The sequence below is a fragment of the Apium graveolens genome, chromosome 3 (assembly GCF_009905375.1).
Source record: "Apium graveolens cultivar Ventura chromosome 3, ASM990537v1, whole genome shotgun sequence".
NCBI classification, from domain to species: Eukaryota; Viridiplantae; Streptophyta; class Magnoliopsida; order Apiales; family Apiaceae; genus Apium; species Apium graveolens.
Window position 1 is genome coordinate 294,143,192 of NC_133649.1, and position 16,087 is coordinate 294,159,278.

At 35.8% G+C, this 16,087-nt stretch overlaps 4 protein-coding genes across 4 annotated transcripts; 2 read left to right on the forward strand and 2 right to left on the reverse strand.

The window, feature by feature from the left end:
* The first annotated feature begins 231 nt into the window (after positions 1–231).
* LOC141715204 (serine/threonine-protein phosphatase 7 long form homolog) lies at positions 232–2,079 on the forward strand. The gene is made up of 4 exons (XM_074518682.1): positions 232–249; positions 818–1,674; positions 1,813–1,958; positions 2,057–2,079. The coding sequence occupies exons 1-4, from the start codon at positions 232–234 to the stop codon at positions 2,077–2,079; spliced, it is 1,044 nt and encodes a 347-aa protein (XP_074374783.1).
* Positions 2,080–2,137: 58 nt separating this feature from the next.
* Positions 2,138–3,887, forward strand: LOC141713614 (uncharacterized). The gene is made up of 4 exons (XM_074517112.1): positions 2,138–2,295; positions 2,384–3,019; positions 3,107–3,426; positions 3,544–3,887. The coding sequence occupies exons 1-4, from the start codon at positions 2,272–2,274 to the stop codon at positions 3,557–3,559; spliced, it is 996 nt and encodes a 331-aa protein (XP_074373213.1). The 5' UTR covers positions 2,138–2,271; the 3' UTR covers positions 3,560–3,887.
* A 1,109-nt stretch (positions 3,888–4,996) lies between these two features.
* On the reverse strand, positions 4,997–6,776 carry LOC141715205 (uncharacterized). The gene is made up of 5 exons (XM_074518683.1): positions 6,461–6,776; positions 6,206–6,342; positions 5,798–6,094; positions 5,352–5,695; positions 4,997–5,243 (listed from the first exon to the last, which is right to left on the reverse strand). Exons 1-5 carry the CDS (start codon positions 6,774–6,776, stop codon positions 4,997–4,999), a joined length of 1,341 nt encoding a protein of 446 aa, XP_074374784.1.
* Positions 6,777–10,030: 3,254 nt separating this feature from the next.
* LOC141713615 (transmembrane 9 superfamily member 11) lies at positions 10,031–12,561 on the reverse strand. The gene is made up of 2 exons (XM_074517113.1): positions 12,463–12,561; positions 10,031–12,188 (listed from the first exon to the last, which is right to left on the reverse strand). Exon 2 carries the CDS (start codon positions 12,145–12,147, stop codon positions 10,174–10,176), a length of 1,974 nt encoding a protein of 657 aa, XP_074373214.1. The 5' UTR covers positions 12,148–12,188; positions 12,463–12,561; the 3' UTR covers positions 10,031–10,173.
* Between the last annotated feature and the right edge of the window lie 3,526 nt (positions 12,562–16,087).

Below are 16,087 nucleotides of genomic sequence, written 5' to 3' on the forward strand. Positions count from 1 at the left end.
TTCTTCAATATATGTAGTGTTTTCATTCATTAGTAAGTGTTTTAGTAGGATCAAGTTAGAATATACATATATTATAGTTGATTTTGAAAGCGTGTTTATTAATTGTCCCTATTTATCTCTTTGTTAGTATCAGATTAAGCTTTATATTGGTGTGGTTATCCTTTTAATTTGAGAGACACTTGAGAGAGAGAGAGAGAGATTTACCGGAAAATGATTATTGTGTCATGAGCGATGGTACTTTTGAGTAATGTACAGAAGAAACAATAGTTGGAAATCAAATCGTAAACACCATGTCTATGACATATTTAACAGTTGATTCATTGGATTTTATTTTGAGGTTATTTCCCATGTCTAGTTATTTTTGAGGTTTTTCCTGAATTGGTAAATTTGCTAGTTCCTTGGCTTCTTTACATATTGCAATGTTTATTTAATTGATATTCATGGTTTGTAATTCTGGTTTGTGTTTATACATAAGTACCGGTACTGTTAAACAGTTCCCAGGACAATGTCCTAATACAGTGAAGCCACCATTAGTTCTGATAGTAGTATGTGTCTTGGCACTGTTTAGTGTGCGTAATCCTAGTTTGTAATCCTGGTAGTATTGTGTGTGTAGTGTTATACCATTAGGTTTAGTTTAGTACCATTTCTGATGTATAAGGTCTTGAGTAATGTTATAGGTTGTACTTTATTTTTTAATTATGTCTATTAGTATAAGACCTGGTTGTTTGTTCTTATTGATGTTTTATGTGGACTGTTAGTGACACATTATTAGTTTTATTTATGCATTCATCTAATGAATTTTGTATATGTTAAATAGGTACCTGATGATACATTTTTAGATGATTTTGAGCTCCATCCAGGACCTACAGATCCATCGGTCTTGTATTTGCAGGCAGAACATAGGTCAACAAATGTGTGGAAAGCAGGTGGTGGGGACAGTCAGCGAACGCGTGTTCGTTGCAAGTTTCCAGCATTGCATTCAAGGTTGGTTCCGATTCTTAGAAAATTGAGATTTGATGGGATTGCAAGTCTCGCGGGTATTACTATAGATTGGAGTCTTATTACCGCTTTAGTAGAGCGTTGGAGTCCAGAAACACATACTTTTCATTTACCAACCGGAGAGTGCACTATTACATTACAGGAGGTTACTGTGCTTCTTGGTTTACGAATAGATGGAAATGCAATTACTGGATCTACACATGCTGAGGGTGGGTGGAAAGACCATATAAAGAACATGTTTGGAAAAGCACCAGATTCCAAGAGTCAAGCATTGGTTGGTTCTAGGATAAAGTTGAGCTGGTTAGATTTAGCTGTTCCTGAGGTGCTTGCTGATGATGCAGAAGAGCGTGAATTAGTTCGATATACTCAGGCATATCTTCTACAGTTGCTTGGTGGTGTATTATTCACCGATCATCAGGGTTCTCAGGTGCATTGCATTTTTATACCTCTACTGCAGGATCTTGATCGTTGTGCTACATTATCATGGGGTTCGGGTGTACTTGCTTTCTTGTACAGGGAGTTATGCAAGTCCTGCAAGATTGATGTAGAGGAAATGGCAGGATGCGTATTGTTAGTTCAGTTGTGGGCCTGGACAAGACTGCCTACTTTGGCTCCTATCCCTAGTCCTCCTCCTATGGATATATGGGGTGATCTTGCAGGCCCGTATGCTTTGAGGTACATTAATTTTAATTTAATCAATAACTTGCGTACTTGTCCATCTTTTTATTTATTGTGAGTCTTTTATTTGAGATGTTATATATGATTTATGTGTAGGGATTGTAATATAGCTTTACATGTTATTGTGTTACATAGGTGGTGCGGTCCCAAGTCATATGTTGATGTGAGCTCACATGTGGTGTGCGTTCATCGACTCTCTTTGGATGTACTTGTACCCCTGCAGTTCATATGGATGCCATATACAGATGTTCTTGACACCCTTGATGAGCACTGTAGGAAGGGTAGTGCCATTTGGTGTTATAGAGGCCCACTAATATGTTTCTATATTGTGGAGCAACATCAACCGGATAGATGCGTTCGTCAGTTTGGTATGGTTCAGGATATCCCAGTAGCTGCTGTTGAATATTCTAAAGAGCTCCATAACATGACGTTAAAGGGTAAGTGGGATGTTGATTGGGGAAAAAACATAAGGAGCATATATCATATTGGGACAACCGATTGCAGCATGTGCTTGTTGTTGATAACAGTGGTGTTGGGGTCTCTAATGAGTATGATATATGGTACAGTGGTATTACTCGTCCTTATCATACACGCATGGCTGCTGCGGGATCATATGTGGTAATTTTATCTTGAGTATCATGTTCTATTTTCATGTTTATTTAATTGCTTCGTAAATAATATGTACATGTTTCCTACTTCAATTCAGATTCAAATACTTGATCGAATATCTTCAATAGCCAGGGGTGAGGTGTTAGGTGGGGGTAACAGCCTTATAAATTCACTTGCTACTCGTGGATGGCGTTTATTGGAATATCAATACAGCCGTGGCCTTTTTCAAGATTTTCCTTCAGATGATCGTCATGCTAGAGAAGAGATTTTAAGAGTAAAGCCAAAAAAGGCCGGTCATAAAGGAGGTCGTGGAGGGATTAATGATACAAAGAGGCGTAAAGTAGATATTGAAAATGAAGGCGCTGATTATGTAAATGAAGAGAATATTCATTTAAGGGATGAGGAGCACGTAGTGGAAGGAAGAGGTCAAGAGGTTCCTAATCTTTTTGTTGTTGAGAGATTGGCCCATGATGTGGATGAGGCAGGTGATCATGATGAAACAGAAATTCCAAATATCGATCTTTCAGCACCATCTTATTATCCCTCCTTTCACGTACGCCCGCCTGCTAATTTCCAGTCACCACCAGCACAACAACATGATACATCAGCACAGAAACATGATACTGTCACTGTTCATTTCTCAGCGTCATTTTGGGTTCCTAGTTTTCGGCTGCTGTCGTCCACTGACTTTCTGACACCACCTGCACAAGTTTCTATTTTTGATAATACCTTTGTACATGCTTTCTCTATAATTGTTTTGCATATCCCTATAAAACATATATGATATAGTTCTAACCATTATCTAATATTTTTAATGTAGCCGGAAGACCAACAACTATTGGAAGAACTTGTACAAGATGAACCACCACCATTAGGAGATGATGGACAGCAGGAAAAATCATATATTGGAGAATTTATAGTTGTACAACCTGAACTGGAGTGGTTACAGGAGCAGCAGCCTCAACTGGAGCCTCAACTGGAGCATTTTCAGGAGCAGCAGCCTATATTGGAGGAACAACAAGCGAAAGATCAGGAAAATCGCATGCAGTTGCGACCTCGCAACCGTAATCCTCCTGGATGTGGTACTAAAGGTCATAAGATAGTTCCTCCGCCAGTTACTCAACATTATAAGAGCCTTAAGTAAGTCCATTTTATGATCAAACAGTAATTCAAATAAAGCACATCATTGGAACAATATTCAACACGTAAACTTGCTTTACATATTAAACATACTCTAACTCCTAATTTTTTATGCAGGAAGAAGTACCCTTAATATGGTGTCGTTCATCAATATTTCTGCAATTTAGCAACCTCTACAAAATTATGCTGCTTTCTATTTTGGAGTACAATGACCACTATTTTCTGCAACTTATAGTCGACTAGTTGTCTTCACTAGATAGTTTTCTCTTGGGATTGAGCTTTTAAATTTCATTATCAAATCTTTAGTTTGTGGTCAACTTGGGGAGATTTTAGTTTTTAGTTATGTAGAGAGCAGCACAAAATATTTTATGCAGTGATATTTAAGATATGAAATGGAATTGTATTGACCTCTAAATTGGCAGATGAGAAAATTATGAATGAATACTAATATATTTGGAATATATTTCTATTGCAAGTGCTTCATTATACTTTATTAAAGCATTCATTAGAAATGTGTTGCTACCTAGGAATGAAACTCCCACTGGACATTGGCACTGAAAACCTGATTCCTTGAACACCACTGATGAATTATCGACTATTATCAACAATGAAATCACTTAAAAGAACTGCTGCAAAACTTTTTTAACAGAACATCTGCTGAATTTAGAGATTACCATATATATGCAATCACTGTCATACAATCCAACAACAAATCTCATAAAATCCATCAACAATAAATAAGATTCATATGTTCAATTTCATGAATAAATAAAACAACCATAAGTAATCCTTATACAAATAGAAACAAAGCAGCTTGTCTAACAAATCCAATTATCCACTTCCAATGCTTAAATCCATGTTTCTTCTTTTCACCATAAGCGAATCCAGGCATAATAACAGCTCCCTAAAAAGCAAAAAATAAAATATAATGAGACATAAATAGAGAGCTCTAGTGCATGACAATATGATAAGTAGCATTGAACGAGATATTGCATATTCAAACAACTATTACTTTATGCTTTTAAGTAATAAAATTATTAAATATACCAATGAAAAAGTATTATGGTATGCTAGAAGAAGCTCCACTAGAAGTTCCCTTGGCTCGTGCCGATATTTGATAATCCATCTCGTTCTTATATCTTGTTGACTTTCTTCGCCCCGGTTTTTTGGGGATGTTCTCAATATCGGGCACCATTTTGGGAAATGTATCAAATAAAGGTCAAGCATTCTCATCCGGCAATGGCTCAAATGCACTTCCATATACATTTCTTGCAATGTCTAGCCTATACCACTTACTTACCAAACTTGTGTAATCTAAATTTTGATTGGCACAACAAGCTAGCACATGAGAGCTTGGAATATGGAATGTTTGCCATTTGTTACAAGTGCATATATTTTCCATTAAGCGAACAATGTGCTCATTACCTCCTTTTTGGCCACGTTTTAAAGTAGTCACGGTGAACACCCAAGTGTCACGATAAAATACCTTCACATAATGGCCACTTGCACGTTCCTTCCATCTATTTAGCATTTTGTTGGCATGAAGTGTGAATAGATTGCCATCAACACATTATTTCTCTACTTCTATTCGCCGCTGATCAAAATAAGCAGCCAACTTGTGAAATATAGTCTTGACCAATGCAGCGATAGGGAGCTTTCTTGCCACCTTGATAGCACTGTTCCAACTTTCAGCCATGTTAGTTGTCATAATCCCAAACTTTTTACCTTCATCAAAAGCCAAAGCCCAACGACTTAATGGCTTATCAGCAAACCATTCTTCTACTCTTGGCTCAGCTGCTACCAATGCATTCCAATGCCTAGAAAATTTAGGCCCTGTAAGTTATCTACATAATGGAACAATGCTATCCTTCAACCCCCTTTTGAACTCCTTCCCAAAATTTACAGCTAGGTGTCTAGAGCAGAACCGGTGATGACTAAGTGGTTCACACCACCCAAGCTCCGGATTGTTCATAACAGAAATAATCCCATTGTGCCTATCTGAAATGACACAAACATCTCTCCTCTGGAGGACAATCTTTTTCTTCACCCTCTCCATGAACCAAGACCAACTTGCCTTATTTTCTCCATCAACAACTGCAAATGCCACCGGAAGAAGGTGGTTAAAACCATCAACTATTGTAGCTATCAGCAAGACTCCACCATACTTGTCATACAAATGTGTACCATCTATAAGAAGTACAGTTATACAATGTGGAAATGCATCTATACAAGGCTTCAATGCCCAAAAGACTCGCTTGAATGTCACCACCTATTAGAATCAAACATATTAAATGAGTTAAATTTAGCTAGTTAATAATGAATGAACAAATAATAATGGATGCAAAAATTAACAAATAGATAATGTAATTACCTCAGCTATAGGCTCTCCTAGATTATGCTCCTTGAAGTACCAATCAACAACTGTTCCATGATTGAATGATAGCAATGCATTCATAAATTTGGGAAGGTACTCATAAGACTCTTCAGAGGACTTGAATATAGCTTTTTCTGTCATCCATCTTGCATGCCTAATCTTCCTTCTTGAAGGTCTATAACCAAAGTGGCTCACAGCAGTAGCCTTTAATACCTTCTCCGAGATACTAGGATCTGCAGCTATCTGTGTACTAATGACATGTGCAATATTTGCAGAGCTCAAGTTATAGTGATCCTGTGAGATTTTTGGGTTGACACATGTATGTGGACCCTTAGTTTCCATAATTTCAAAAAAATTATGAATGGCTCTCTTTCTTGCTCTTAACATTCAAACACAACCTGTCACCTTCCTCTTGCATTCAACTTCCCAAACCCCTGAATCTGATTTTAGCACCTTTATCTCTTGGTGGTTGGCAATATGAACATCCTTCACTACACGCATCAACTCTTTTTTTGTATGAAACATTTTTCCCTTTCGCAATTCTGAAGCATTAAAAATATCAACTGATTTATTAAGAAGGCTCATTAAATGATGCTACCATCGATGACCCATCAAAAGACTTGTAGAAAGGAATGTCTTCGTCTCTAAATTCAGAACTACCTCTCAAGTTATTGTCACTATCCAAACGACTTGTGCACCTACTAGAACTTCCACTTGAAATACTTCCACTTACTCCACCACTAAAGCCGCCACTAACTTCACCACTTTCACTAATTTGTAACTTTTTTGAGTTATACGAGCTTGAACTTCTTTCACCACTTATGGACATCTCACCCCTTACATTTGAATTTTGCACGAAGTTAATCGAAATTTTTTCAACATAGAGCTCTACGTAGTTTCTTAAACTTAAAAAAGCCACTGAATCAAACATATACTCAACATCATCATCATCATACATTGGTGCTACTTCAAACATATTTGTTGAAGGATTTAGAAATCTATGACAAATGTTCAACTTATACAATGTATTATCGGTCCACAACTTTGTATATAAAAGATCTAATAAACCTTCAAAACTAATATTAAACTATAATTTCACCAATCTAGTCATCTTTCTATCATATTTAACACCTTTTGTATCATCCATTATAATATTTCCATCACAATATAGCCAACCCCAAATAAACACACTTTGTGAAGCCATTGTATTACCCCTAGTAAAGATAGATCTAGGGTTGTAGAAATAAAATTAGCACCTTAAATTAGCCAATTGATTTTGCAATCCCCATCTTCGGCATAAGAGATTCACTCTATTGTTAGAAATTAGCAACAATAAATAGGCGTGTTTACATTATTCGAGAGAGAATAGTGAAAGAAATATTTGACAGAAGACAACCTTACGTTTTGTGTGTACTCGAGACAGGCGGGTTTGTAAAAAGATAAAGCTATTACGCATTCAAGAGACACGTGTTACAAATACATATTTACTGAATGCGTAATATGCATAAAGATACTAATAATACATACATATGAAATGCGTATTACCAATAACCCAGAAACAAAATGCGTATTAAGATTTAACATAAAATTAGAATACATATACCCATATATCATTTGCGTAATAGGAATTACAACCCATATTGCGAATGCGTATTTTCATTTACCCAATATAGAAATGCGTAATGTTCATTTTATATTCAGTTTCATATTTATTTTTATAATTTTATTCATTTTTTTAATTTTATTTAATTTTTTTAATTTTATTTTAAATTTGTATTAAATAATTTTTAATATTTTAGGGTTCAATAATCCCCAATTGGGTTTTAGAAATATTTAAAAAGTATATAATATATTACACAACGAGTTAGGGTTTAGGATTTAGGCCCTAAACCCTAGAGCCTAAACCCTAGTAACCAAATTTTAATTTAAGAATCAAACTCTAATTTAAAACAGGATCCCTAATTAAATAATTTTTAATATTTTAGGGTTCAATAATCCCCAATTGGGTTTTAGAAACATTTAAAAAGTATATAATATATTACACAAGGCCCTAAACCCTAGAGCCTAAACCCTAGTAACCGACCCTAAACCCTATTAATCAAATTTTAATTTAAAAATCACCACTAATTTAACCGTCTTAATATTTTAGTATTTTAGGATTCAACAATTTCAAATTTGAGTTTAAAAATATTAATATAAATTAAATATTTATTTTTTAAATAAATTCCAAACTTTTATATATTTTTGCAATTTTACATAATGTTAAATAAAAATATTACGCATTTCCCAGATTTGTAATATGCATTACCTACTGTCAAAATGCGTGTTATGTTTAACTGCAACCTTCACTTTTTATCAAGCACGTATTACGCATTCTTACTATACTTATCATGTAATACCCCCTCCTCCAATGCGTATCAGTGGCTATTACTCTTCCCTTATATGCGTAATACATATTCTATAAATTAAAAAAATAATAAATTAGCATGACATGCATTCTTGCAATGCGTATTAGCTAGTACCCATGCTACAAATGCGTAATAGGTGGGTATAAATGGCCATGCCAAAATCGCGCGGGTATTCATGTACATCTTTTGCAAAAAAAAAAGTAATTTATGGCCCTCGCCCCGGCAGCCCTTGGTTATTGAATTTTTGGACCATTCGCAATGGCGAATCGTTTCTCTAAATAAAGCCAGAGTTTTCTAGCTTCATCATGATAAGGTATTGAAGAAACAACTTTCGGATCCATGGTTCTCAGAATACATGAGACAATCATTGAATTCACCGTTCCCCAGTCAAGTTGCTTCCTCTCTTCAGACTCGTTGATAGTTCCGGCAACGAACCCGAATTTTCGGCGAGATCTCAGAGCAAGAATAATGGCCCTGGACCATGCTACGTAGTTGTCTCCTTTTAGAATTCATGAATAATAGTGTTACCTGGTTGATCACCAGACCTAAGATAGAAAGGTCGGTTCGATCTTTCCCTCTAATTCTGTCATAACTACAAAACTAGAAGAAAGTATGTTAATGGTATTGATGAAAATTTATATACTTGGGTTTGTTTAGGCGGCTAGGCTATAATACCATGTTGAGAAACCGGTAACTCTGAAATCTTAAGGTGTTTCCAGGATCTTATATTAGTATTTCAACACAAGGCGCGTCCATTTTCGGGTTTCAGTTCATTTTTGTTCTATTTTCATCAGTTTAAACTTAAAGTAAAAGAAGTCTGTAAAAACATAAAATTTAGTTGGGTGTCGAGGGGTAAATGATCAAGGTCACAGTGGAGGACTTGCTTTCCCGTGGAAAAATGATGGGGGCATCGATGTTAAGGATGTTGGATGTTAAGGATGTTAAGGATTTTTGAAGATGAAAATGAACAAGTAGGAAGGGAGGGAAAAGAGACCGAGAATCATGAGAGATAATAAAAATTGACAGCTTTTGCATTCTTATTAGACCATATAGAGCAAAATTCGCAAGGGGGAGTTCACGGCTAAGAGTGGCTATAGGACGTTCCAAGGTGAATTGGAATGTCCAGATGCTAGGCTCTGGAAATGTGTTTGAAACTCAAAACTCCCAAGAACTGTGTAGATATGCAACTGTTTGTGACTGTAGATTTACTTAACACTTTGACGAAGTATTAGTTGTTTTTGCTTTTCAATCTGCGAATTATTTAGTCCATTTGTTAGCAATGGCCGCTTGTTCTATGTCAGGTCCGGCTTCATACTGCTCCTAATGTTATTTCGGAGAAGTATTAATAAATGCAGGTATATCTTTTCAAAAAACAAAAAAAACATGCTGAGGTGTACAAAATTTTAGTTCACAAGCCAATACAGATCCATTTAGTTCTGTCATTTTTGAATTTTTTCTCTATTTTCATACTGTGAATCAAGTCGGGCACTGGCCGTATTTCTTGTCAGTGTCCACCTCCAGCCACCAGACCTCACTGGTGCACCAGATAATGTATCTAATGTTTGCATTGTACTTGAGTAATGTTGATCAGTGGCCTGGAGCTGGAAGTACAGCAAGGCCTTCACACTTCATAATCGATATCGCATTCCGTATGAACAATGAACAATCTCATAAGATGCAATAGGCTGCATACAGATAATTAAAGGATATCCATGTTCTGGCAATTGAGGGGAATCCATACCCAAAAGACAAGAGCAGAAGTCCAATTCCAGTTACTAGTTTAAAATCTTGAATCAACAGAATATATATAGCGCAACCAACAAATTATAATCTTCATCTATATTATGGCAAAAAGAATCTGGTCAATAATAATCTTGTTTTCTCTCAAATTTCTGAAACCAACAAACTTATGAAAAAAAACATATAACATAAAATCTCAATGATGTGCCAATACGAGTAGGTTCTTCAATCTAGCTTCACGGATGAAAATAAGTAATGGACAAACCAGAATGAAGAAAGAAACCCAACTGTGCCAGTTGCCAGCATGATTGCTAGAACCATGAAGAGAGAGTAACCCAAGTAAAGAGTTGCCGAGACAGGTCCATTCAAACTCTTGAGATCAAAAACAAGATAGTTGATGGAGTACAAGAAGATATAGATTGCAACAGAACCAGAAGCAAAGAATGACTTCCACCACCATTTGTAGTCCTCCACGCAAAGGTGCATGTACGTCAGAACAAGTGACACTTCGGCACAAACCACCACAAGAAGGATCAAAACAACAAAAAGGAATCCAAAAACGTAATATACTCGGCCCATCCAGATACTGGACATGATGAAGAAAAGTTCAATGAAAAGTGTGCCAAATGGGAGGGTGCCAGCCCCAAGAACTAAAAGCCAAGATGGATAATTTTGAGCAGGAATTTCTCTGGGAATCTGGTTGGTCCGAACTGGGTATTCAATATGAGGTGCCTTTGCCCCGAAATAACCCCCAACTAAGGTAAGGGGAACGGAGATGCAGAACCAGAGCAAAATGAGAACTATAAACAGAGAAAAGGGAATGGCTCCTGTGCTATGACTACCCCACAGTAGGAAATTTAGAGTGGTCAGAATTAGAAAGGCAATACCAGGGAAGAAACATGCAACCCGCCAAGCGACAGAAACCCACCCTTTTTGGTTTCCACAGAAGATTGTCCTCCACAAGCGGACAGCCACATAACCAGCTGCAATTCCAAGAAACATGTAAAAGAATAGCATACCTGTGAGCAGTGTTCCTCGAGAAGCAGGGGACATAAATCCAAGGGCTGCAAACAAAATTGTCACGACTGCCATTCCAAGAATCTGAACTCCATCTCCTACCATAACACACAACAATGTAGGGTTGCTTGGAGCTCGGAAAACATCTGCCACAACAAGTTTCCAACCTGACAGCTCTTCATTCATTTGGGCTTGAGCTTCTTTGTCAAGCTCCTCATAACGAGTTAGATCCCTCCTTACAGTTCTCAAGAAAATCACAAGGACAATTCCAGCCAAGAATATGATTACCATAAGGGAGTTAAGAATGGAAAACCAATGGACTTTTGCCCCTTCCATCTTCAGATAAGCGTCCCATCTAGATGGCCATTTGATATCACTCTCTACGAATGAGACCTCATAGCTAAAAGCTATTGGCTCATTCTCATTAATAGACATTGCCACAGTAGTAGGTTCACAATTGATTGCGGATGGGTATTTACTGTAGGTTTTCAACTTCTTCACTGACTCGGCATTGTGCTGGATACTGCAAGGAATCACTTCGAATCCGACAACCATGTAACCCGGAATCCCTGGCCCAGAGTTTCCAACAGTAGGGATCATTTCAGCAGCATCACCAGTACCCATAACACCAGCCACATTGGTTTCCTCATACTTGTGAACAAGAACCGTAAACTTCAAATGATTAAAAACATAATACTTATCTTGAACCTTGATCCCAACCGGATACCCAGTCCACCTCAAGTAAAAACCCTCTTTCTTAGTATACCTAATAGCAGGCAAATTATCAAGAATCACATTAACCTGATACATTTCATCAATCCTCTTCTTCATCAGCCTAAACTCCTCATTCGACAAAGGCTTAGTCTGACATAAAAAAATCTCCGACTCATTCGTATTCATCTTAAACCTATACGGAGAATTCTCAATCCTATCACCAACCAACAGCTCACCTAAATTCTCCGCACTGTCCTTAACACCTTCCTCCGGCTTACAGAAAGGCAAACTATAATAACTAAACGGAATCTCAGTCTCAACTGAAGTAATCGAATTAACCTTAACCGATAACGGATCACCAACAACGTACTTATGAGGGTAACTACCCGGAAGATAAAAGCCATGACCCAATTGAGATATCAAACAGATAAACAATACCCAGATCTTAATTTCTTCATAAAATGCCATCTTAAATTAGTACTGAATAACTGGATAATTTCTTATCAGATCTGTAAAACCCAGTTTAAAAACCAAGAAAATTAAATCATTAATCTAAAAATGTCAAATGCGAGCATGCTAAATAAAACACAATAAATTCTAAAAACAGTAAATCAATTTAGATCATTCAAGATTTCAATTAAAGTATCATGTACAACATGCTAAGAGACATAAGAACAAGATATAATGAACGCAACAAATGTAAAGATTTAACAAGATACATATATTATCAAATTTGTAATAAAATTAATAAAAGAGAGACAGTGAAGTGAAGATTGAACAAACCTTGAAGTAGATGTTGTAACATACGAGAGATTTGTGAAAATGTAATAGCTGCTCTTGTCTGAAGACTAAAAAAAATGCAGAAAATATTTATACCGTCGGTGACTTTTGAACTAAAAATGTGGAAAAAGACTAGAATGACCCTGCTTATTACAACAACCGCTATTGTCACGCTTCCTTCGTGTGGATTTTACATGTTTATTGTATTGGTGCTTCTTTTACTTTTTGTAAATTGCAAGTATTGTTATCGTGAGAAATACTTTTTACTTTTTAATTTATCAAATTTATTATTACTTTTGGATTACTTTTGGATTTATGTGATAAACTTTTTGTACTTATTTTAAAAAACATTTAATAGATTTAATACATTTAATAGATTTAAATATGTGTAATAGTCAAGGCAAGATGTCAAGTATAAAATATAAGTATCACACCCATTAGAGTGTTTATATTTTGAATTTAATGATATTGTATAAAATGATATTATGAAAAAATGTATACTAATAAAGATATTCGATATCTAAAAGATATTCGAGATTTAAATATAAAATTGATGAGTAAGGATACTATTTTTTTTTGCTAAATAAGTAAGGATACTACTCCCTCCGTCCCTCCCAATTGTTATCGTTTCTGGAAGAGTGTCCGACACGCATTTTAAGATGAATAGAAAATATAGTTCTATAATTTTTTTTTTAAAAAAAATCTGAATAAAAGTAGAACTTGTTGATAAACGTCAAGAGAAAAAAGATTGTTTTAATCATAAGATAGCCAATTCAAACTTATTAAAGCCATGGTTATACTGTGGCCCAAGTTACGATCATAGATTGTTGAAGTTGAAGCCTAATCTAGCGGATGCGAACTGTGAAAAGGATTATAGCAGTAGTGTCCATTGTGATGGAAGTTAGTGTTGTGGTAAATGAATCCATTACTCCATGGTTGGAACTTGGACATTTGAAAAAAATGTTGCGGGATCATTGAGACGCATAAGAAATGGTCGAGATGTTGGGGGAGTTTTGTTGTATAATAATAAAATTTTATTGTGAAAGTAGGGTGAGAGATAAGGGATAGTTTTGTTGTATAATAATATAAGTAGGGTGAAATTAATAGAAAATTAATGGTCAGTGATAGTTTTCCGGATGCAGGTATGCCTTGAGAGCAGAGATGCACAAAAATTCCGGACCCGAAAATCTAGCCCATCCCGATCTGTTCAAAGTCTGGCCCGATCCGGTTAAAAATTCGGGTTTCGGCCAGGCCCGGTCTTTGGCCCGGCCCGATTAAAAACCCGAAAAATCCCGATTAAAATATAAGTATTCTAATATATTTCCTTATATATTTATGTATTCTTATTTACTATAAATATAATAATACTTTAAACACGTATATTTTTTCATATTTGTGACTAATAATACTATTTATATATTTTTTTATCGTAGGTAGCCCGTAGCCGCTACCCTTCGAGTGCGCACTGGGTAAACCCTACGGGCTCACGCAATAGCCTGCAAACCACGTGAACCAAGATAAACCGCATTTAAGCGACAGGCTCTGGCTCAGGAGGCATAATCATAAATTCTCCTCCTGTGGAATTCGAACTTGTGACCAAGAGTATAGTTATCCATTGTTTAATCAACTGAGTCAACCCTAGCGGGTTTTATATACTTTACTGTATGATTAATGAAAGAACATATAGTAAGTATACTGTATATATTTGGATAACATTTATAAAACGTATTATTCTATAAACATGTTCATTTTTTGTAGCACTTAAATATTTTCAATGAAGTAGTGTTTTCATAAAATATTTCATGCAAACTAATATATTTTTGCAATAATCTAGTTGCTAATATATATAATCCTCAGAATCTCTAATAAAACTCAGTCCAATTTAGATTAGAAAAAAGCCCGGTCCGATCCGATCTGGTCCGGAAAAAAGTCCGGTAAGGCCTACCTCGAGGGCCTAAACGGGCTATGACATTTCTCGGAAGCCCTGCCCGGCCCGACCCAGTCAAAGTCAAAGCCCGAAAAGTCCGGTCTGGTGGGCCTTTTGTGCATCACTGCTTGAGGCCGGTAGAAGCGATTTCTGCATTATAGTAATATTTTGCGATAAAAAACGGCGAGCCCCCGTATATTCACATCAAAAACTCTTTTACACTTGTTGTGAAAAAAAAATCAACATAATAACATTTTGCAATAAAGGCAGTGAGCCTCGTTTATTCACGTCAAAAACTCTTTTATACTTGTCGTGAAAAAAGATCGTGATATCGTATGCTACATCGGATTATAGTCATTCGACTAGATCCATTATTTTTATTCGCACTAGATTGCATGTAAAGTGTCTATTTATTTATTTTTTGAAACTTTGAATGGTATTTTATACTTATAAGACCTTATAGTTCACAAGATTGCGATGTACATTTTAGAGAGTACTTGGAAGTAAATTTGGTGCAATAACTTGTTTACATTTGTACTGTCAAGTGATGACTCCTGCAATTAACAAACTAGAACGTCTGAGTGCTATTACATGTTAAATATGATCCAAAGAACATGTAAATTTACAATTTCTTCAGTGGATTCACCTACAATGAAAATATACCAGTAGCAAATTTTACAACATATGCACCAATGTCAACACAGCTACATGATAAAAAAAATCCGACTATTGGGTAGTCGGGATGCAAGTAAAGGATTGACTCTGCCCAGAGAATCTCTTTCCACGGCTGCATTGCTACCCGTTTAGGCCCCTCTACAGCTGATGTCGGACAAGAGACCCGTGATTTTAAAGAGAAACCTGGACAGGCATGGATATACAAGAAAGCAAGTGAGGATAATAGCATAATCATACTAACGGGCTGCATGATCATGCCAAAACAGGTAAAATGTTCCATAGGCTTGAGATTATGGTCAGTGGCGGAGCCAGAAAATAAATTTCACCTAGGCTAGCTTCTAGTTTTTTCTATTGAAATATTCAAGCAAATGAAAAGATATGCATAATTTTTCTACCACGGACAGATGTCCACAATAGCTGCCCCTGACTATAAAAACAAATCTAGGTGCCCAAATAAATGGGTCAAATCATAACTTAAGAGTAGCTATATGTTCTTAAAATTAGAGAAAATAGTTGCTGGACAAATTGAAGATCGTAGGAGTTGATTTTTTTTAATATATTTAGTACCTTAAAGGCATCAAGACCCTGCCTTTTGTTATAACCAGAATGCACCAACTCAACACACAGACACACTTCAACTGATCACCTAGTAGTGCTATTGAAATATCAACATAATTCATATGCTAAGAAATAATGATCACAACAGTACACAAGAATATTAAATTCCTAATATATAATAAATATAGTAACCACAACAATGCATCAGAAGTAATAGCAAAATCTACAACAAAAGGTTTGAACACAAAATATAAATTTTAAACCTCAGCATAGCACTTGGAATAAAAAAACTAGAAAAATTGAGTAATTCTTACTTGTTATTGAGTTACAACCTTCGATTCTTAATAGAATAAAATTCATATATTATAGAATTTAAATCAATATCTTCAACGAGTCCCAGCATCAATATAAATTATCATAGAATCTGCTAAAAACTCATCTTCCATTTTATTGCGCATATTCATCCTG